General features: G+C 41.9%; 1 protein-coding gene across 1 annotated transcript in view; it reads right to left on the reverse strand.

The window, feature by feature from the left end:
* LOC146986449 (protein NLRC3-like) overlaps positions 1–23,260 on the reverse strand; it is a 62,959-nt gene extending 39,699 nt beyond the window's left edge. Inside the window, exons 1-2 of the mRNA XM_085780476.1 lie at positions 23,041–23,260; positions 21,081–22,887 (exon numbers count right to left, since the gene is read on the reverse strand). Coding sequence (XP_085636602.1) covers positions 21,081–22,887; positions 23,041–23,251 — 2,018 coding nt within the window. The 5' untranslated portion in view covers positions 23,252–23,260. The remainder of the gene's footprint in view (positions 1–21,080; positions 22,888–23,040) is intronic.
* Positions 23,261–23,585: the final 325 nt, after the last annotated feature.

The following is a 23,585-nucleotide window of genomic DNA, read 5'->3' on the forward strand; positions in this document are numbered from 1 at the left end:
TGTGTGTGTGTGTGTGTGTGTGTGTGTGTGTGTGTGTGTGTTGGATGTGTGTGTATGGTGAGTGTGTGTCCATTTGTGTGTGTGTGTGTATGTGTTTGGTAAGTGGTTGTATGTTTGTTTGTTGGGTGTGTGTGTGTGTGTGTGTGTGTGTGTGTGTGTTTGTGTGTGTGTGTGTGGTAGTTAGTGTGTGTCCATTTGTGTGTGTGTGTGTGTTGGATGTGTGTGTATGGTGAGTGTGTGTCCATTTGTGTGTGTGTGTGTGTCCATTTGTGTGTGTGTGTGTGTGTGTGTGTGTGTGTTGGATGTGTGTGTATGGTGTGTGTGTGTGTGTGTGTGTGTGTGTGTGTGTGTGTGTAGTAGTTAGTGTGTGTCCATTTGTGTGTGTGTGTTGGATGTGTATGCATGGTGAGTGTGTGTCCATTTGTGTGTGTGTGTGTGTGTGTGTGTGTTGGATGTGTGTGTATGGTGAGTGTGTGTCCATTTGTGTGTGTGTGTCCATTTGTGTGTGTGTGTGTGTGTTGGATGTGTGTGTGTGTGTGTGTGTGTGTGGTAGTTAGTGTGTGTCCATTTGTGTGTGTGTGTTTGTGTGTGTATGACCGACAGACAGTCAAACAGAGAGAATGTGTGTGCGTTGCCATGGTGACGTTGCCATGGTGAGGTTACCATGGTGAGGTTGCCATGTTGAGGTTACCATGTAACTGGTGGTTGGTGGCTTTAAGGTATGGTGGCTGCTTTAACCATAGGCTTTAACTGCTCTGTGACACCCTCAAACAGATCTAATGTACGACAAATCTGTACTTAGTACGAGCAAAAGGTTTACATTTTCCGAACCATAAGACCTTGCTGAACGCGTCCGTGTCACTTTGGTGTTTCTAGAGTAAAAATTGTTGATTGTGTCGCAGGTTGGAAACTTTGGGACGTTTAGAAAATCAGCGACTACTTTTGAATGGGAGTCAATGAGAGGAGAGAGGGAAATGGCTGCACTCGGAGGCTCCCAGTTTAAATTGTGTTTGTCTCTCTGGTTTTTTGAGCACATGAAGAGATCGAGGATGAGCTTGTCTACAAGCATGCCCGAAATTATGTGTGTAGAGTGTAATCTGTGGCCGTGCTGGCAGGATAGAGAGAAAAATGTGAGAGGATTTTTAGACCCTCTGTCACTCTACCAACTGCCAACGTCCGAACATTCCGTCCCATTGACTTTCATGTTAAATCTGAATTTTGTCAGAAATTTAAATGATTTTAAAACTATACATATATCTGAAACTGTTGAAGATATCAATAAGCTGAGATATAGCTGAATAGTTGAAAGGTTTGTGAACAGTTTAAAAGTTGAATGAAGTCTGTAGCTGAAAGTATGCTGAAGCTATTAGAGGCTGAATGAAGCAGAAGATTTGAAGAGTTTGAAGACTGTTTCAATTCATTTCCTATGAGAGAAAAATTGCAGAAAAAGTTAAATATTTTAAAAAGTATAAATAGTATGAAAGAGAAAAATAATAGCATAAATGTCCTGAAAAAGCTGCACGTTTTGATATATGAATTGTTGAAATAGCACAAAGTATGAAGGAGCAGAAAACTGCTGAAAAAGGGAAGAAGAAGTAAGAATAATAATAATAATAATAATAATAAGTATAAAGATTTGAATAACAATAGTGTGAATGCTTCCAGCATTCACACTAACTAGGAAAAAATCCACACAATAACAGTAGTGCCCGGGCTTCGCCCGGGCACTGGTCCCTGCAGCTATTTCATAGCTGTTGGGACCAGTGCCCGGTGCGATTGCCCGTGGCCCTAATAACTAGAAAATTTCCTCTCGGGAAATTTTGAATGGGCCGCGGGGCTACTGCCGATTTTGCCATCTCTGTCAACATGGGAATCAAACCCACGATCTTAAGCGCAAGACAGAGCTGATCAGACAGACACATGATCATATTTCTATAAGCACTGATATGGAGGAGCTGTAACCACATTAGGTTAACTGTGTGTGTGTGTGTGTGTGTGTGTGTGTGTGTGTGTGTGTGTGTGTGTGTGTGTGTGTGTGTGTGTGTGTGTGTGTGTGACACCAACAAGGTTTAACTTTAAAACCAGATTAAATCATGGTTTAAGTTTAAATTCTGTTGCACGTTAACTGTGTTTTAATCACATGAAGGTGTGTGTGTGTGTGTGTGTGTGTGTGTGTGACTGTAATCACATGAAGCTGGCTCTAGAGTCTGTGTGTGTGTGTGTGACTGACTTGACACATAGTTAGTTAGTAGCTGCATCCTGTGTCAGTCTGATTTAGCTGTGTCTGTGTTTATAAACATTTAAACGAGCGCCAGGTGGATTGTTTATGAAGTTAACGAGCCCTGGCCTGAGGATCAAAGAGGTTACCACGGCGATAGGGGCCCCCGCAGGCTGAGACAGACAGAAACGTGGAGAAAAACAGCCATTTTCTGCCTCTAAACCGGCCTCACAATTAGGCTTAGCATGACAAAACGGTAACTCCTATCAGAACAAAACACAGATCAACGTTGCTCTAAGGACTTACTGAAAATTTCGGTACGATTTGGTGTTTCTACAGTAAATATTTTGGCGACGCTGGCAGTTTTAAAACATCAGGCCGTTCTGCTCCTCTCAGAAAATATTTGTATTGGACTCAATGAGGAGCAGGGACAGACGTGGCCGCACTCAGAGGCTGTTTCTGTCAATTCTGTAAGTCTCTCTGATATTTTGAGCACATGACATGAGAGATAACAAGTTTGTCTTACAAATTCTGAAAAAATTATGTCTGTAGAGTGTAAATTGTGGCCGTGGTGGCAATTTATCCAGAAAAAATACAGAATGTTTCTTCACTCTCTCCCACTCTAACCGATGATGTCACGCACTCTGACACGAACATTCCATGCAATACACACCCATTATAAACTCATAATTTCTCCAAAAATGATCATGGTCATTGATCAGGGATTGATCAAAAACTATATGACCTATCAAAACGTGGAGTAATGCGACAATACACAAGACTTGTGTCTACTGTTTAAAGTTTAAATGGAGTCTCTAGGTCAAAGTATGCCTGAGCAGTAGACGTTTGTTAAACTCCAATGATTGGTCTTTTTCGCTCTTTTTTTTCCGCCCGTCCCATTGACTTACATGCAAAATTTTTGCGCAGTTTTTCGCGACTACGTCGCGAAAAATTCGTAAACTGTTGAGAAAAGTAATAGCACAGCGATCCCGATCAGGACGCACGTTTTGATATATAATATGTCCTGCAACTCTTCGAGTTGCAGGACTAGTAGCACATCGAAAATCGTCCGGAAGATGAAGGAGAATAATAATAAGAAGAAAAAATCCACACAATAACAGTAGTGCCCGGGCTTCGCCCGGGCACTGGTCCCTGCAGCTATTTCATAGCTGTTGGGACCAGTGCCCGGTGCGATTGCCCGTGGCCCTAATAATAACTAGAAAAAGATAGCATTTCCTGCAGAAAATGCGTGTGAATGCTGAAAGCAGCTGAACGCTGTTGCTGAAGCAATGCTGAATGAGCTGAAGAAATTGTTGAATCAATGCTAAATTAGTTGACGAAACTGCTAAAGCAATGTTGAAAAGACTAATGCTAGAGTAGAGTAGAGTAGAGAGTAGAGGAATACTTTATTCATCCCTAGGAGGGAAAAAGCTGAAACATATAACTTGTAGTGTGAGATGAATGCCTTTTTAAAGGTAAAAAGCAGTAGAAATGCTAAAGGGAGAAGAAAACATTGAAATTCTGCATGTTTAAATGTAATGGTTAAATAGTTTAAATCTGCAGCTAACCTGACAGGAAGGACAACTGATGAACCAGCACTAACATAGCCGAAGCAATGGCTGAGAATATATTTAAAAGTAGAAGATGTGAGACTTTGTATGAAATGGCTGGAAATTACTTGAATTGTCAAAGAAGAGTTTGAAAAATTCCTGAATTAGGAAAAAAGTTAATGCCTACTGAAATACATTGTAAACTGACAGCAGAAGAACATTGTTGAAGAATATAGATGGAGCATTAGCTGAGGAGTAGAACATGTAAACAGCGGGTTTAATGGTGTGAAATGGTTGAGAAGAGCCTCAGTAGTTTAGGATACGTGTAAAACAATGTGTTCAACATGACCAAAATGGGGAAATGTGTATTTTCAGTTTAAATAAGAACAAAATTAACAGCAACGAGTCCATTAACTACAACAGGAAGATAGAGAGGTACACAAAACAGTCAGACAACTGTAGGAAAAGTGTGTGTGTGTGTGTGTGTGTGTGTGTGTGTGTGTGTGTGTGTGTGTGTGTGTGTGTGTGTGTGTGTGTGTGTGTGTGTGTGTGTGTGTGAGTGAGGAAGATATACATAAAGTTCTGACCTGACAACTGTATGAAATGTGTGTGTGTTGGACGTGTGTGTCTGTTTGTGTATGGTTAGTGTGTGTCCATTTGTGTGCGTGTTTGTTGTGTGTGCATGTGTGTCTGTTTGTGTGTAATTGTGTAAATTGTGTATGTGTTTGGTAAGTGGTTGTATGTTTGTTGGGTGTGTGTGTGTGTGTGTGTGTGTGTGTGTGTAGGTGTGTGTGTTTGTGTGTGTGTGGTAGTTAGTGTGTGTCCATTTGTGTGTGTGTTGGATGTGTGTGTATGGTGAGTGTGTGTCCATTTGTGTGTGTGTCTCCATTTGTGTGTGTGTGTGTGTGTATGGTGTGTGTGTGTGTGTGTGTGTGTGTGTGTGTGTGTGTGTGTGTGTGTGTTTGTAGTAGTTAGTGTGTGTCCATTTGTGTGTGTGTGTTGGATGTGTATGCATGGTGAGTGTGTGTCCATTTGTGTGTGTGTGTGTGTGTTGGATGTGTGTGTATGGTGAGTGTGTGTCCATTTGTGTGTGTGTGTGTGTGTGTGTCCATTTGTGTGTGTGTGTGTGTGTGTGTGTGTGTGTTGGATGTGTGTGTGTGTGTGTGTGTGTGTGTGTGTGTGTGTGTGTGTGTGTGTGTGTGTGGTAGTTAGTGTGTGTCCATTTGTGTGTGTGTGTGTGTGTGTGTGTGTGTGTGTGTGTGTATGACCGACAGACAGTCAGACAGAGAGAATGTGTGTGCGTTGCCATGGTGACGTTGCCATGGTGAGGTTACCATGGTGAGGTTGCCATGTTGAGGTTACCATGTAACTGTTGGCTGGTGGCTTTAAGGCATGGTGGCAGCTTTAACCATAGGCTTTAACTGCTCTGTGACACCCTCAAACAGATCTAATGTACGACAAATCTGTACTTAGTACGAGCAAAAGGTATACATTTTCCGAACCATAAGACCTTGCTGAACGCGTCCGTGTCACTTTGGTGTTTCTAGAGTAAAAATTGTTGATTGTGTCGCAGGTTGGAAACTTTGGGACGTTTAGAAAATCAGCGCCTACTTTTGAATGGGAGTCAATGAGAGGAGAGAGGGAAATGGCTGCACTCGGAGGCTCCCAGTTTAAATTGTGTTCGTCTCTCTGGTTTTTTGAGCACATGAAGAGATCAAGGATGAGCTTGTCTACAAGCATGCCCGAAATTATGTGTGTAAAGTGTAATCTGTGGCCGTACTGACAGGATAGAGAGAAAAATGTGAGAGGATTTTTAGACCCTCTGTCACTCTACCAACTGCCAACGTCCGAACATTCCGTCCCATTGACTTTCATGTTAAATCTGAATTTTGTCAGAAATTTTAATGATTTTAAAACTATACATATATCTGAAACTGTTGAAGATATCAATAAGCTGAGATATAGCTGAATAGTTGAAAGGTTTGTGAACAGTTTAAAAGTTGAATGAAGTCTGTAGCTGAAAGTATGCTGAAGCTATTAGAGGCTGAATGAAGCAGAAGATTTGAAGAGTTTGAAGACTGTTTCAATGTATTTCCTATGAGAGAAAAATTGCACAAAAAGTTAAATATTTTAAAAAGTATAAATAGTATGAAAGAGAAAAATAATAGCATAAATGTCCTGAATAAGCTGCACGTTTTGATATATGAATTGTTGAAATAGCACAAAGTATGAAGAAGTAGTTAAACACAGAAAAAGGGAAGAAGACTCAGAATAATAATAATAACTAGAAAAAGAAAGCATTTCCTGCAGAAAATGCGTGTGAATGCTGTAAGCAGCTGAACGCTATTGCTGAAGCAATGCTGAATAAGCTGAAGAAATCATTGAAACAAAGTTGAATTAGCTGAAGAACTGTTGAAAAAGTCTAACGTTGAAGCTGAAACATATAACTTGAAGATTAATGCCTTTTTAAGGACAAAAAGCAGTAGAAATGTAAAAAAAAAAAAAAAGGAGAAGAAAATGTTAAAATCCTGCATGTTGAAGATGTTAAACAGTTGAAGAGTTGAAATCTGCAGCTAGCCACAGAAAGGAAAACTGATGAACCAGCAGAAACATAGCTGAAGCAACAAGTGAGAATAGATTAAAAAGAAGGAACATGTAAGCAGGAAGCTGATTGACATGACGTGATGGAAAAAATCCTGAATTGTTTAGGTTTAAGTGTAATAAATGTGTGTTTAGTCTAAAAGCAGTAGAAATGTTGAAAAGGCAGAGGAATGTGTTGGAAAATCCTGCATTATTAAGTCTAACAGTTGAGGAGTCTGCAGTCAGCTGCAAAAAGCACTGCTACAGAAAACAGATAAACAAGTGCTAACATGGCTAAAGTAATAAGTGAAAATAGATTAACAAATGGAACCTGTAAGAAGGAGGTTTATTTTGTATGAAATGATTGGAAATTATTTAAATTGTTGAAGATTAGCATAAAGAAATTGAAAAGCTGAAGTCTACTCAAATATATTTAAACATGACAGCATGAATACATTGTTGGACTATTACTAATATAGATTAAACAATATCTAGGTGGTTGGAAATTATTTGAATTGTTGAAGATTGTGGTGAAAGAAAAATTAACATTTTAAGTACACTCAAATTACTCTAATAAAAATTATATGTGTGTTGGATATGTGTGTATGGTCAGTGTGTGTCCGTGTGTGTGTGTGTGTGTGTGTGTGTGTGTGTGTGTGTGTGTGTGTGTGTGTGTGTTGGATATGTGTGTATGGTCAGTGTGTGTCCGTGTGTGTGTGTGTGTGTGTGTGTGTGTGTGTGTGTGTCCGTGTGTGTGTGTGTGTGTGTGTGTGTTGGATATGTGTGTATGGTCAGTGTGTGTCCATTTGTGTGTGTGACCGACAGACAGTCAAATAGAGAGAATGTGTGTGCGTTGCCATGGTGACGTTGCCATGGTGAGGTTACCATGGTGAGGTTGCCATGTTGAGGTTACCATGTAACTGTTGGCTGGTGGCTTTAAGGTATGGTGGCAGCTTTAACCATAGGCTTTAACTGCTCTGTGACACCCTCAAACAGATCTAATGTACGACAAATCTGTACTTAGTACGAGCAAAAGGTTTACATTTTCCGAACCATAAGACCTTGCTGAACGCGTCCATGTCACTTTGGTGTTTCTAGAGTAAAAATTGTTGATTGGGTCGCAGGTTGGAAACTTTGGGACGTTTAGAAAATCAGCGCCTACTTTTGAATGGGAGTCAATGAGAGGAAGGGAGGGAACTGGCTGCACTCGGAGGCTCCCAGTTTAAATTGTGTTCGTCTCTCTGGTTTTTTGAGCACATGAAGAGATCAAGGATGAGCTTGTCTACAAGCATGCCCGAAATTATGTGTGTAGAGTGTAATCTGTGGCCGTGCTGGCAGGATAGAGAGAAAAATGTGAGAGGATTTTTAGACCCTCTGTCACTCTACCAACTGCCAACGTCCGAACATTCCGTCCCATTGACTTTCATGTTAAATCTGAATTTTGTCAGAAATTTTAATGATTTTAAAACTATACATATATCTGAAACTGTTGAAGATATCAATAAGCTGAGATATAGCTGAATAGTTGAAAGGTTTGTGAACAGTTTAAAAGTTGAATGAAGTCTGTAGCTGAAAGTATGCTGAAGCTATTAGAGGCTGAATGAAGCAGAAGATTTGAAGAGTTTGACGACTGTTTCAATTCATTTCCTATGAGAGACAAATTGCAGAAAAAGTTAAATATTTTAAAAAGTATAAATAGTATGAAAGAGAAAAATAATAGCATAAATGTCCTGAAAAAGCTGCACGTTTTGATATATGAATTGTTGAAATAGCACAAAGTATGAAGAAGTAGTTAAACACAGAAAAAGGGAAGAAGAAGTAAGAATAATAATAATAATAATAATAATAAGTATAAAGATTTGAATAACAATAGTGTGAATGCTTCCAGCATTCACACTAATAATAATAATAATAAGTTTAAAGAAACAAAATGGCCGAACAGAATAACAATACTGTGAATGCTTCCAGCATTCACACTAATAATAAGTTTAAAGAAACAAAATGGCCGAACAGAATAACAATACTGTGAATGCTTCCAGCATTCACACTAACTAGAAAAAGATAGCATTTCCTGCAGAAAATGCGTGTGAATGCTGAAAGCAGCTGAACGCTGTTGCTGAAGCAATGCTGAATGAGCTGAAGAAATTGTTGAATCAATGCTAAATTAGTTGACGAAACTGCTAAAGCAATGTTGAAAAGACTAATGCTAGAGTAGAGTAGAGAGTAGAGGAATACTTTATTCATCCCTAGGAGGGAAAAAGCTGAAACATATAACTTGTAGTGTGAGATGAATGCCTTTTTAAAGGTAAAAAGCAGTAGAAATGCTAAAGGGAGAAGAAAACATTGAAATTCTGCATGTTTAAATGTAATGGTTAAATAGTTGAAATCTGCAGCTAACCTGACAGGAAGGACAACTGATGAACCAGCACTAACATAGCCGAAGCAATGGCTGAGAATATATTTAAAAGTAGAAGATGTGAGACTTTGTATGAAATGGCTGGAAATTACTTGAATTGTCAAAGAAGAGTTTGAAAAATTCCTGAATTAGGAAAAAAGTTAATGCCTACTGAAATACATTGTAAACTGACAGCAGAAGAACATTGTTGAAGAATATAGATGGAGCATTAGCTGAGGAGTAGAACATGTAAACAGCGGGTTTAATGGTGTGAAATGGTTGAGAAGAGCCTCAGTAGTTTAGGATACGTGTAAAACAATGTGTTCAACATGACCAAAATGGAGAAATGTGTATTTTCAGTTTAAATAGCTAAAGAACAAAATTAACAGCAACGAGTCCATTAACTACAACAGGAAGATAGAGAGGTACATACAAAACAGTCAGACAACTGTAGGAAAAGTGTGTGTGTGTGTGTGTGTGTGTGTGTGTGTGTGTGTGTGTGAGAGAGTGAGGAAGATATACAAAAGTGTGTGTGTGTGTGTGTGTGTGTGTGTGTGTGTGTGTGTGTGTGTGTGTGTGTGTGTGTGTGTGTGTGTGTGTGTGTGTGTGTGTGTGTGAGTGAGGAAGATATACAAAAAGTTCTGACCTGGCAACTGTATGAAATGTGTGTGTGTTGGACGTGTGTGTCTGTTTGTGTATGGTTAGTGTGTGTCCATTTGTGTGTGTGTTTGTTGTGTGTGCATGTGTGTCTGTTTGTGTGTAATTGTGTAAATTGTGTATGTGTTTGGTAAGTGGTTGTATGTTTGTTGGGTGTGTGTGTGTGTGTTTGTGTGTGTGTGTGGTAGTTAGTGTGTGTCCATTTGTGTGTGTGTGTGTGTGTGTGTTGGATGTGTGTGTATGGTGTGTGTGTGTGTGTGTGTGTGTGTGTAGTAGTTAGTGTGTGTCCATTTGTGTGTGTTGGATGTGTATGCATGGTGAGTGTGTGTCCATTTGTGTGTGTGTGTATGTGTTGGATGTGTGTGTGTGTGGTAGTTAGTGTGTGTCCATTTGTGTGTGTGTGTGTGTGTGTGTGTGTGTGTGTGTGTGTGTGTGTGTGTATGACCGACAGACAGTCAGACAGAGAGAATGTGTGTGCGTTGCCATGGTGACGTTGCCATGGTGAGGTTACCATGGTGAGGTTGCCATGTTGAGGTTACCATGTAACTGTTGGCTGGTGGCTTTAAGGTATGGTGGCAGCTTTAACCATAGGCTTTAACTGCTCTGTGACACCCTCAAACAGATCTAATGTACGACAAATCTGTACTTAGTACGAGCAAAAGGTTTACATTTTCCGAACCATAAGACCTTGCTGAACGCGTCCATGTCACTTTGGTGTTTCTAGAGTAAAAATTGTTGATTGTGTCGCAGGTTGGAAACTTTGGGACGTTTAGAAAATCAGCGCCTACTTTTGAATGGGAGTCAATGAGAGGAGAGAGGGAAATGGCTGCACTCGGAGGCTCCCAGTTTAAATTGTGTTCGTCTCTCTGGTTTTTTGAGCACATGAAGAGATCAAGGATGAGCTTGTCTACAAACATGCCCGAAATTATGTGTGTAGAGTGTAATCTGTGGCCGTGCTGGCAGGATAGAGAGAAAAATGTGAGAGGATTTTTAGACCCTCTGTCACTCTACCAACTGCCAACGTCCGAACATTCCGTCCCATTGACTTTCATGTTAAATCTGAATTTTGTCAGAAATTTTAATGATTTTAAAACTATACATATATCTGAAACTGTTGAAGATATCAATAAGCTGAGATATAGCTGAATAGTTGAAAGGTTTGTGAACAGTTTAAAAGTTGAATGAAGTCTGTAGCTGAAAGTATGCTGAAGCTATTAGAGGCTGAATGAAGCAGAAGATTTGAAGAGTTTGAAGACTGTTTCAATTCATTTCCTATGAGAGAAAAATTGCAGAAAAAGTTAAATATTTTAAAAAGTATAAATAGTATGAAAGAGAAAAATAATAGCAATATTGTCCTGAAAAAGCTGCACGTTTTGATATATGAATTGTTGAAATAGCACAAAGTATGAAGGAGCAGAAAACTGCTGAAAAAGGGTGAAAGAAGTAAGAATAATAACTAGAAAAAGATAGCATTTCCTGCAGAAAATGCGTGTGAATGCTGAAAGCAGCTGAACGCTGTTGCTGAAGCAATGCTGAATGAGCTGAAGAAATTGTTGAATCAATGCTAAATTAGTTGACGAAACTGCTAAAGCAATGTTGAAAAGACTAATGCTAGAGTAGAGTAGAGTAGAGTAGAGTAGAGAGTAGATGAATACGTTATTCATCCCTAGGAGGGAAAAAGCTGAAACATATAACTTGTAGTGTGAGATGAATGCCTTTTTAAAGGTAAAAAGCAGTAGAAATGCTAAAGGGAGAAGAAAACATTGAAATTCTGCATGTTTAAATGTAATGGTTAAATAGTTGAAATCTGTAGCTAACCTGACAGGAAGGACAACTGATGAACCAGCACTAACATAGCTGAAGCAATGGCTGAGAATATATTTAAAAGTAGAAGATGTGAGACTTTGTATGAAATGGCTGGAAATTACTTGAATTGTCAAAGAAGAGTTTGAAAAATTCCTGAATTAGGAAAAAAGTTAATGCCTACTGAAATACATTGTAAACTGACAGCAGAAGAACATTGTTGAAGAATATAGATGGAGCATTAGCTGAGGAGTAGAACATGTAAACAGCAGGTTTAATGGTGTGAAATGGTTGAGAAGAGCCTCAGTAGTTTAGGATACGTGTAAAACAATGTGTTCAACATGACCAAAATGGAGAAATGTGTATTTTCAGTTTAAATAGCTAAAGAACAAAATGAGCAGCAACGAGTCCATTAACTACAACAGGAAGATAGAGAGGTACATACAAAACAGTCAGACAACTGTAGGAAAAGTGTGTGTGTGTGTGTGTGTGTGTGTGTGTGTGTGTGTGTGTGTGTGTGTGTGTGTGTGAGAGAGAGAGTGAGGAAGATATACAAAAGTGTGTGTGTGTGTGTGTGTGTGAGTGAGGAAGATATACATAAAGTTCTGACCTGACAACTGTATGAAATGTGTGTGTGTTGGACGTGTGTGTCTGTTTGTGTATGGTTAGTGTGTGTCCATTTGTGTGTGTGTTTGTTGTGTGTGCATGTGTGTCTGTTTGTGTGTAATTGTGTAAATTGTGTAGGCTATGTGTTTGGTAAGTGGTTGTATGTTTGTTGGGTGTGTGTGTGTGTGTGTGTGTGTGTGTGTGTGTGTGTTTGTGTTTGTGTGTGTGTGTGTGTGGTAGTTAGTGTGTGTGTGTGTGTGTGTGTGTTGGACGTGTGTGTATGGTGAGTGTGTGTCCATTTGTGTGTGTGTGTGTCCATTTGTGTGTGTGTGTGTGTGTGTGTGTGTGTGTGTGTGTGTGTTGGATGTGTGTGTATGGTGTGTGTGTGTGTGTGTGTGTGTGTGTAGTAGTTAGTGTGTGTCCATTTGTGTGTGTGTGTGTGTGTTGGATGTGTATGCATGGTGAGTGTGTGTCCATTTGTGTGTGTGTTTGTGTGTGTGTGTTGGATGTGTGTGTATGGTGAGTGTGTGTCCATTTGTGTGTGTGTGTCCATTTGTGTGTGTGTTGGATGTGTGTTTGTGTGTGTGTGTGGTAGTTAGTGTGTGTCCATTTGTGTGTGTGTGTGTGTGTGTGTGTGTGTGTGTGTATGACCGACAGACAGTCAGAGAGAATGTGTGTGCGTTGCCATGGTGACGTTGCCATGGTGAGGTTACCATGGTGAGGTTGCCATGTTGAGGTTACCATGTAACTGTTGGCTGGTGGCTTTAAGGTATGGTGGCAGCTTTAACCATAGGCTTTAACTGCTCTGTGACACCCTCAAACAGATCTAATGTACGACAAATCTGTACTTAGTACGAGCAAAAGGTTTACATTTTCCGAACCATAAGGCCTTGCTGAACGCGTCCGTGTCACTTTGGTGTTTCTAGAGTAAAAATTGTTGATTGTGTCGCAGGTTGGAAACTTTGGGACTTTTAGAAAATCAGCGCCTACTTTTGAATGGGAGTCAATGAGAGGAGAGAGGGAAATGGCTGCACTCAGAGGCTCCCAGTTTAAATTGTGTTCGTCTCTCTGGTTTTTTGAGCACATGAAGAGATCAAGGATGAGCTTGTCTACAAACATGCCCGAAATTATGTGTGTAGAGTGTAATCTGTGGCCGTGCTGGCAGGATAGAGAGAAAAATGTGAGAGGATTTTTAGACCCTCTGTCACTCTACCAACTGCCAACGTCCGAACATTCCGTCCCATTGACTTTCATGTTAAATCTGAATTTTGTCAGAAATTTTAATGATTTTAAAACTATACATATATCTGAAACTGTTGAAGATATCAATAAGCTGAGATATAGCTGAATAGTTGAAAGGTTTGTGAACAGTTTAAAAGTTGAATGAAGTCTGTAGCTGAAAGTATGCTGAAGCTATTAGAGGCTGAATGAAGCAGAAGATTTGAAGAGTTTGAAGACTGTTTCAATGTATTTCCTATGAGAGAAAAATTGCACAAAAAGTTAAATATTTTAAAAAGTATAAATAGTATGAAAGAGAAAAGTCATAGCAATATTGTCCTGAGAAAGCTGCACGTTTTGATATATGAATTGTTGAAATGGCACAAAGTATGAAGGAGCAGAAAACTGCTGAAAAAGGGTGGAAGAAGTAAGAATAATAATAATAATAATAAGTATAAAGATTTGAATAACAATAGTGTGAATGCTTCCAGCATTCACACTAATAATAAGTATAAAGATTTGAATAACAATAGTGTGAATGCTTCCAGCATTCACACTAATAAGAAAAAATCCACACAATAACAGTAGTGCCCGGGCTTCGCCCGGGCACTGGTCCCTGCAGCTATTTCATAGCTGTTGGGACCAGTGCCCGGTGCGATGGCCCGTGGCACTACTGACTCTGTTCTTCTCTGCTCTTCACACAGATCAGCTGCAACACACTGACTCACTGAGATCAGTCACATCATGTGGAACAAAGCAGCCGTCCTCAGGACCTGTCCTGAGCTCCATCAAACCTGTCCACACATTTTTACTGGACTTGAAGTCAGAGTCCAGAGGAAGCAGAGAAACTGTAGAGCAGAGAGAACCAGGCTCAGCTCAGAGCACATGGACTCAGACAGGAAGTGAAGCTCCAGCTGCTGGAGACTTTCATTAAGGAGCCACTTTGTGTCTTCATCTGATCTGGAGTCAGACGTGTTTGAGCAGCACAAACACAGTCTGAAAACAGCTGTTTGATCACACACACATTCAGCCACAAACACTGATTATTACACTGTTCACTACACTCACTCTCTTCTGATTGACAGCTCCAGGCCTCTGGACAGTGACGACATCTGGATGTCACACTTGTGATTTACTGTCTCCTCAACACAACAACAGATCTCATCAGGAGCTGATTATTGATCATCAATATCTGACCAGACAGAGAGGGTTGGAGATTCTGGAAAAACGGTTCTATCTGGCCACATTTTGAAAATACAAAGTCAAAAGTCCCAGCCCCTTTCCTCAGACTTCTCTCTGAAGCCACGCTTTCACCTTTACACAGACGTGGGTGAAGACTCTGATCGGTTTCATCTTAACATACACACACACACAGGCCTACATCCACCACACACTCAAACAGCTCTGTCCACCGTGCGGTCACACACTCGACCCCTGATCCGCTCTACAACCACTGCATCATGCCACACCGCAACGGTACTAATCGCTCCTAATTACCTCATTGAGTGCCGCGCTCCTTTCCAAAGTTTTAGTCAAGTGTACCGGCAATTTAGACCATTTTTGACGATTTTTGTAGAGCCATAGTGTAACCCCCGGTTACTAGAAAAAAAAAATTACTAGACGTATTAAAGCAGATATCAGTGGAATGTTTTTGTTAATATAAGTCCTAAATAGTCCTATTTTCCGTCAGCAATCACTTACATGAAGTATTTCAGCCTAAACACGAGTCTCTCCGTCACTCTGCTCTGCTGTAACCCGAGGAGAAAATTTTCCTTGTGGGATACAAGTGTTATCCAATGAGGGGAGAGAACGGCATGAAGGGCTGTGTGTGCAGCCAAGGGATGCGCGTGAATGTGGTGACGTAGCACGAGGACCAATTGATGCCTGACAAGGGCGGGGGCTGCTAACTCATGGTGCGTTCAAGGAAACTCGTACTTTGTGTTTTTCCTTCCTGTGAAGTCATACCAGTTCGATCTGGTACGAGTTCACGGGTCGGAAGTTACGAGTGGCCGTTATAGGGAACTTTCACAGACAACAGGACGGTAAAAACACGAGCTACGGGTTACCTGGAACGCTACCAAGTCGTAGTTGTGACTTGAAGCTGTAACTTACGGTTTCAAAAGCCTGCCTTGAACACAGCATTAGCCGAAACGGCCGTGCCACTGATATCTGCTTTAAATAAATAATATTTTTATTTAGGTGACTACTGGATTTATATTTAGGCTACATTATTTAAATTAATAAATAATAATTAATTTAGGCAGTAACCATAACAACTGTCCCTGTATAAAAAGCCTGTGTGAGCCCGGAATTCTCACTCTAACTGCACTTGAGGGACAACTAGAGACACAGAGACAGAGACGAGATTAACGAAAAAATAATCGATAGAGAGAAAGGAAAAAAGAGAAGAACAACACCAATCCTGGAGCAGTATACATCCTGCTGCTAAAATCCAAAGAAATAGCCTACTTGGTGAGTGGAAATGTTTATTTTGTCAAAAGTAGACCAACTTTTTAGCTAACTGTAAAACCCCATTAGCAGCAGTACCTGCCGCCATAGCAACAGAGGTTGAACATTCCAAAGCAACAGTTACGGTGCGTTCACACCAAACGCGATGGACGCGATGAACGCCACAACTTTCCATTAAAAGTCAATGTAAATGGCGCGATGACACGCGATGGCGCGTCGGGCGGCGCGTTTCGGGCGATACGAGCGACGCGATGAAGCGATGACGCGGCCATCGCGGCCATCGCATCATCGCGTCCATCGCTTGAAGTTGAAAAATTTTAACTTTTCAAGCGACATCGCGTGACGCTGTGCCGCGACATCCAATCAGTGTTGATATTCAACCACGTCACCGACACAGCTGCAGACACACATTTCAAAACATGGTGGAGAAGATCACTGTGGCTGTAGCCTCGCTCACCAGACCCTCCTACAGAGAACCTGTGGCTGTGTAAAAAAAAAAAAAAAAAACAACCCAGGGGCTGTGTGTGTTTTCCTCAGATCAATAATATACATCCATGGCCGTTTCCCGGAGCTTTATGACACGACGTCGTACTTTTACCGCGGTCGTAATAAAAAAAGATTATGCCTGCAGAGGGTCAGAGGACCTACAGCTTCCTCCTTGTGAATATTTCATATGTATTTATATTTATTATTATTTCTCAGCCATGCTGAGGAGAGAAAGAAAATAGCGGGAGGTGGGTTGCATCATAGCGCGATGAAGCGATGAAGCGATGGTGAAAAATGTGACAAATATGTCAAGCGACGCGATGCTCGCGTTACGGGCGATGGCATCGCGTCCATGTGTGAACGCACGGTTAGGATGGTGGCAGTTACTGGCCTTTTTGTATGGTGTGTTGTGGTGTTTCAAGAATGTAATAGCCTACTGTATATATATTTTTTCTGTTTGTTTGAAATATTAATAATATAAATAATATTATAATCACAAGGTAACATAATTTAGAGTTAGCGTTTTAATAATTATTTATACTGGCTGTGTATTTTCAAGGCCAGGAGCTTGTGTGTGTGTGTGAGCCTGATCACCCCTCCTCATCATCATCCTATCATCATCATCATCCTCCTTATCATCATCATCATCATCCTCCTCATCATCATCCCATCATCATCATCATCCTCCTTATCATCATCAACCCCCTCATCGTTACCCTCATCCTCCTCATCACCCCCTTCTTTATCGACAACTTCCACTACCTGATTCTTCAGTTCAGATGGTCGGACAATACAGTCTGAACTGAAGTGGCGAGCCAAACCCCACTGAACCTGGACTGTCAGAGAAGTTGATTTATTTTTTTTATTTTTTTTGTGATATTATTATTTTTTTGTGTGCTATTCATTAGCCTACTGTTACTGTTGTAACTATTTTTATTTATCTTTGTTTATTGTTTTGATTGAGAGAGGGATAAGTTAAGGAAACCACCTGTCAGTAAGATCCGCAATAAAATAGGATTTAAAAATACAGAATTAGAAATAAATTAGACAATTAAAATAATAACTAAATTAGCACTAAACTAAGAATTAGACATCAAATTATACTTACCTGACAGGTGGATTTGTAAGGGAAAAGAGGGAGTAATTTGTGTATTTCAATTTTGTCTTATACTGTTGTTGTTATATGTGATTCTGAAAGAAAGAGATAAGAGAAAGAAAAAGAAAGAAAAGACGAAGAGAATCAATTCACGTTGGAATAAATTTAATTATTTACTTTTTTTTAAACATATGACAGTGACCTCTTGTTTTCTTTTCTACTCACACCCATTTCTCCAGAGTGAATCTAATCTTCTGAGTACTGGCCCACATCTAAGTTTTCATTTTATTTACTCTACATTGAAGCAGAAGTAAGTGATATATTTGTGTTAATATAAGTCTTAAATAGTTATATCTTCCGACAGCAATCACTTACATATAGTGTTTGGTCTGAAACACGGGTCTCTCAGTCCCTCTGCTCTGCTCTGAGCCGAGGAGAAAACATTTATCGTATCCTACAGTTTTTATCCAATGAGGAAAGAGAACGGCATGCAGGGCTGTGTGTGCAGCCAAGGGACGCCGTGAATGTGGCGACGTAGGGACGAGGACTGTTATGGTGCGTTCAAGGAAACTCGTATTTTTCCGACCGTGAAGTGATACCAGTTCGATCTGGTACGAGTTCACCGGTCGGAAGTTACGAGTGGCCGTTATAGTGACTTTCACAGGTAAAACAGGTCGGAAAAACACGAGTGGGTTGCCTGGAACGCTACAAAGTCGTAAGTTGTGACTTGAAGCTGTAATTTACAATTTCAAAAGCCTGCCTGGAACGCAGCATTAGCGAAAACGACCGGACCACTTACTTCTGCTTTAATAACTGGTTCTTCCTTTTACCAGGTGGTACAACTGTGTATTCTATATTATTGCCACCAACACATACTGTGGCCCATTTGAAAGGTGAAACTTTATGCTTCAAATGGCCACAAACCGTTTGTTTCTACGTGCCTCCGTTCCTGAGAAAAGTCAAGCTAAACATGGCTGGTTTTCACCAAAATCCCTGCTTTTTTTTCTAGGAAAGGAGATACAGCGTCTTTTATGAAAGGTGCTCTGTTTGTGTAGCCTGGCTCTCGTCAGACCCTTGTAGTTCCGCAAAGCTACGCTGAGCTCCGCACAAGGGTCTGGGACTGCTCCATAGGCGATTCATTTCAGAAGGCGGGGCCTTGTAAAAAAAATCTTGTATGTGATTGGATAAACCACTTGTCCGTTATCTTGAATGACGTGCTACTTCAGCCACTCACTGCGAGCCGCCATTGTTGTTTGACTCAAACAGTCGCGTCACACCTCAGAAAGTCCCGCCCGGCGATCCTGATTGGTTCATTATTTTTTGCTCCGGGGAAGAAGTTTGCATTGGCCTCGAGTCCAGACCCTTGTGCGAAGCTGAGCGTAGCGCCTCTGGCGTAGCTTTGCGGAACTACAAGGGTCTGGTGAGAGCCAGGCTACTGTTTGTGTCTGTCACTCTGACACTTGCATTTCTGGATCAAAGGGCTCGTGTAGACGCACCGTGCTGTGTCACAGCCTCTCGCCGTGGAATGTGATGGTCTCTCGGCCACAGCAGGTCGGGAACACCAGTCCCGCCGGTGGTTGCGGTCCTTCTGTGGTACGGGTCGGTGGTGCCGGTCTGCTTTGGCCCAGAGACCATCAGATTTTACCGCGGGAGGACCTTGGGGAGGACACGGTGTTGCTCCAGATGAAGACCAGCGGGACTGTTGGCTGAGAGCTTCCTGTTCGGCTCCGAGCTGCTGGAGCCTCGCGGGTGAGAGCGGAGCAGCTGCTGCATCCACATGCAGAACTCCGTTTGCAAAAGCTGAGTTATGATAAAAACTTCCAGATCATGAGCTGTCATGAGTTTTTGATCGTCATCTATTTCAGTTCTGCTCGTCGTAGAGTCCCCAAATTTACATATCAGGTGTGTTAAAGTGTCTATTTTCATAATTTAAAAAAAAGCAAAAAACGTAAAATCTTGCTTTTGGCACTCAACGCATGGGAACAAAAAATGAGAAATTGCGTGGTTGGCACTCAATGAGTTAATAATACGGCAGGAAATATCAATAACAACGTAGGCTTACCTTTGAAAACGGCCCGCAAACTATCAATAGACCCTCGTTTTCCTTCTCCCAGTATTATTCCTTTTCTCTTAGCGTTTCTAATGTCCTTTTGTTTTTCCTGCTTTCCTCCTGACGTGCGCCCAGTTGCGTAACCTGATGATTGATGTCTGTCAATCACTTTCCTCCTCTTTTCTTTTTTTTCTCGGGTTAAATGCCAGAGAGAGAGCACAACTAAAATGTGATATTATTCGCAGCTTATTTACAGATTTTAATAATGGAGGAGACAGCTGTCTGTCTGCTGCTCCAGCACCGCAGCACCGGCAGGATCAGCGCCTGTAGACGTCTGTCTGTCCGCATGTCTCGTCCTTTGCTTGTCCGTGGTCGTGGTGCTGAAATAACGCGGAGCACTTTGCTCTCATTACATTTGTTGCCAATTTAAATTCAGAATATTAAAGCATGTAGTTTTTGATTGTGTTAAGATTCCTCTTCATGTCTGAAATTTTTGCTTTTTGATGAAAACCAACTTCAGTCAGTTCAAAGGAGGTTAAATCGAAAGCAACTGGACTTAGTTATTTGTCTAGGAAGACGTTTCACCTCTCATCCAAGAGGCTTCATCAGTTCATGTACGCATCTGACCAGGTTGGGACTGGTCCAACTAACTGGTGTGGAGACTCACTATTTAACCTCTTGTGTGGGCGTTCACAAGGGTGATGATGTCACTGATGATGTCCAGTGACATCCAGTGACATCATCACCCTTGTGATCGATTTAACCTCCTTTGAAATACTATGACCTGGGCAAATGAGAATATGCACCGGCTTATCAACTTCAGTCAGTTCCTTTTTCTGAATAGATAATGTGTTGACTACTCTCAGGATAGAAGGACCATTTCACCCAGTATAACAAAAAGTGTTTCTGAACATGATTACCAACCATAACTTTAAACCAGCAGCAGCTGAAATGTTTCCTCATCAATTCTGAAATAAAATCTTGAGAGATTCAGAGCACAGCTGCCAACATCTGGTTTCGTCATTGAGATCTCTTCTACTGAATATGAAACAGTGAGTTATGATGAGACACTGAAGTCATGAGGAGAAACTCCTGATCCCAGTAGTTTGTCACTGTGACCGATGGAAGCTGCACAGCTCATGTTTGAAACACTCAGAGATTTTGGCTTCAGTATAAACTGTGTTGGGGCGAGTCAGACTGTGATAGAGGACGTCAGTGGAGTGGGCGGAGCTTCACTGTGGCCTACACCACCTCTGTATATGGTCTCAGTGATCAGATCTGATGTTATCAATGCATCAATCACCTGAGACAGATGTTAATACCGGGTGTGAACGGGGCCATTGAAAATGTTCCAGCTCCTCCTTCTCTATCAGACAGTGTGTGTGGCTGCAGCAGCCTCTCCATACCTGAGAGTCTCCAGTCTCCAGTCTGGATCCTCCAGTCCAGCAGACAGCAGCTTCACTCCTGAGGCTCCTGGATGATTGTAGCTCAGGTCCAGCTCTCTCAGATGGGAGGGGTTGGAGCTCAGAGCTGAGGCCAGAGAAGCACAGCCTTCCTCTGTGACCAGACATCCTGACAGACTGAACACACACAACAACACACAGGAAACCACTGTCAACACCTGGAGGTGTGTTCAAGTGTCATCAGATAAACAGCTGGATGGATCCTTACCTGAGAGTCTCCAGTCCACAGTGTGGACTCTCCAGTCCACCAGACAGCAACTTCACTCCTGAGTCCTGCAGGTCGTTGTTACTCAGGTCCAGGTGTCTCAGACTAGAGGACTGGGAGCTGAAGACTGAGGACAGAGCTTCACAGCTTCTCTTTGAGAGGTTACAGCTGCTCAGTCTGAAGAGATGATCATGAGGAATTAAAGAAGAAAGGAATTTATTTTCTGTCCTGTTGAAAAGACAGAAGTGTTTTTGATGAATAAATCAAACTATCTCTACACTTACAGAGCTTTGTTAGATGCTTTGACCACTGGCAGCAGCCTCAGAAGAGCCTCCTCTGAAGCAGAGTATTTCTTCAGGTCAAACTCATCCAGATCTTCTCCTGATGACAGAAGAATGAAGACCAGAGCAGACCATTGAGCAGGAGACAGTTTATCTGTGTAGAGACGTCCTGATCTCAGGGATTGTTGGATCTCCTCCACTAGAGAACGATCATTCAGTTCATTCAGACAGTGGAACAGGTTGATGCTTTTCTCTGCAGAGGGAGTCTCTTCAATCTTCTTCTTGATGTACTGGACTGTTTTCTGATTGGACTGTGAGTCACTTCCTGTCTGAGTCATCAGACCTCGTAGGAGAGTCTGATTGGTCTCCAGTGACAGACCCAGGAGGAAGCGGAGGAACAAGTCCAGGTGTCCATTTGGACTCTGTAAGGCCTCGTCCACAGCACTCTGGTAGAAAGAATTTAGTTCAGGTTTTTCTCTAAACACTTGAGACCACAGAGATGTTGTTTGTTGTTGTCGTGACATCAGGTTGAGTCCAGAGTTGATGAAGGTCAGATGGACATGAAGAGCAGCCAGAAACTCCTGAACACTCAGATGGACGAAGCAGAACACCTTGTCCTGGTACAGGCCTCTCTCCTCTTTAAAGATCTGTGTGAACACTCCTGAGTACACTGAGGCTGCTCTGATATCGATGCCACACTCTGTCAGGTCTGATTTATAGAAGATCAGGTTTCCTTTCTGCAGCTGCTCAAAAGCCAGTTTTACCAGAGACTTAATCATCTTCCTGTTCTTTTTACTCCAGTGTGGATCTGTCTCAGCTCCTCCATCATACTTGACCTTCTTCAGTTTTAGATAAACCACCAGGAAGTGGATGTACATCTCAGTCAGGGTCTTGGGCAGCTCTCCTCCCTCTCTGGTCTTCAACAGCTCCTCCAGAACTGTAGCAGTGATCCAGCAGAAGACTGGGATGTGGCACATGATGTGGAGGCTTCGTGATGTCTTGATGTGGGAGATGATCTCTCTGGCCTGCTCCTCATCTCTGAACCTCTTCCTGAAGTACTCCTCCTTCTGTGGGTCAGTGAACCCTCTGACTTCTGTCACCATGTCAACACACTCAGGAGGGATCTGATTGGCTGCTGCAGGTCGTGTGGTTATCCAGAGGCGAGCAGAGGGAAGCAGTTTCCCCCTGATGAGGTTGGTCAGCAGCACGTCCACTGAGGTGGACTCTGTCACATCAGTCAGGATCTCAGTGTTGTGGAAGTCCAGAGGAAGTCGACACTCGTCCAGACCGTCAAAGATGAAGACGACCTGGAACTGATCAAAGCTGCAGATTCCTGCTTCTTTGGTTTCAGAGAAGAAGTGATGAACAAGTTCCACCAAGCTGAACTTTTTCTCCTTCAGCACATTCAGCTCTCTGAAGGTGAAGGGAAATGTGAAGTGTATGTCCTGGTTGTCTTTGTCTTCAGCCCAGTCCAGAGTGAACTTCTGTGTTAAGACTGTTTTCCCAATGCCAGCCACTCCCTTTGTCATCACTGTTCTGATTGGTCGGTCTCTTCCAGGTGGGGCTTTAAAGATGTCTTCTTGTCTGATGGTTGTTTCTGGTCTGTCTGGTTTCCTTGAAGCTGTTTCAATCTGTCTGACCTCATGTTCATCATTGACCTCTCCATTCCCTCCCTCTGTGATGTAGAGCTCTGTGTAGATCTGGTTCAGAAGGGTTTGGTTTCCTGCTTTAGAGATCCCCTCAAACACACACTGGAACTTCTTCTTCAGGGAAGATTTGAGTTTACGTCGACAAACTGCAGCAACATGTTCTGAATGAAAACACAAGAAATCAGGCCGATAAGAAAATATAACATGATAATTCTTCTAAATAACGACTATATGAACATGTTTCCCTCCATGTGTTGATGTCAGTGAACGTCTCATTTGTCCATCATGTTGAATCTTTACAGAAATCCTCTTACTGCTCTGCAGACGCTCAGCCAGCTCCTCCTGCTTCCTGCTCCTCAGGAGCTTCACTGTGATCTTCACTAACGCCTCTCTGATGCTCCTCTGCTCTTCATCCTCACCGTCCACCACCTTCTCATCCTCCCTCTGACTCCCTGAGCATTCTGGGTAATCTGGGCTCAGAAGCTTGTGGATCTTCTTCAGCTCGTTCTTCACAAAAGTGACCATGTTCTCCTCCAGCAGCTGGAACAGAAACTCTATGAGTGACAGCATCAAACTAAAACCTGACAGACTGACAATCCACTGGTGTCAAAGTGCAGCATGGAGATGATTGTGAACACAACAGATGTAAAAGCAGCTGTTGGACATGTACCCACCATAAACATGGAGTCCAGGTGTGTTTGATGCTGCTGGGCAGACTGACCACTGGGAACCTCTGAGCTCTCCTGGTCCACTCTGTGGAGGAATCGTGAAGTGAACACCAGTACAGAGAGACAGAGATGGCAAAAGTACCTAGATTCTTTACTTGAGTAGAAGTAAAAGTACCTGTGTAAAAAATGAC

This window comes from Trachurus japonicus, chromosome 6, assembly GCF_045865225.1.
Source record: "Trachurus japonicus isolate A0001 chromosome 6, Traja_1.0".
Lineage (NCBI taxonomy): Eukaryota > Metazoa > Chordata > Actinopteri > Carangiformes > Carangidae > Trachurus > Trachurus japonicus.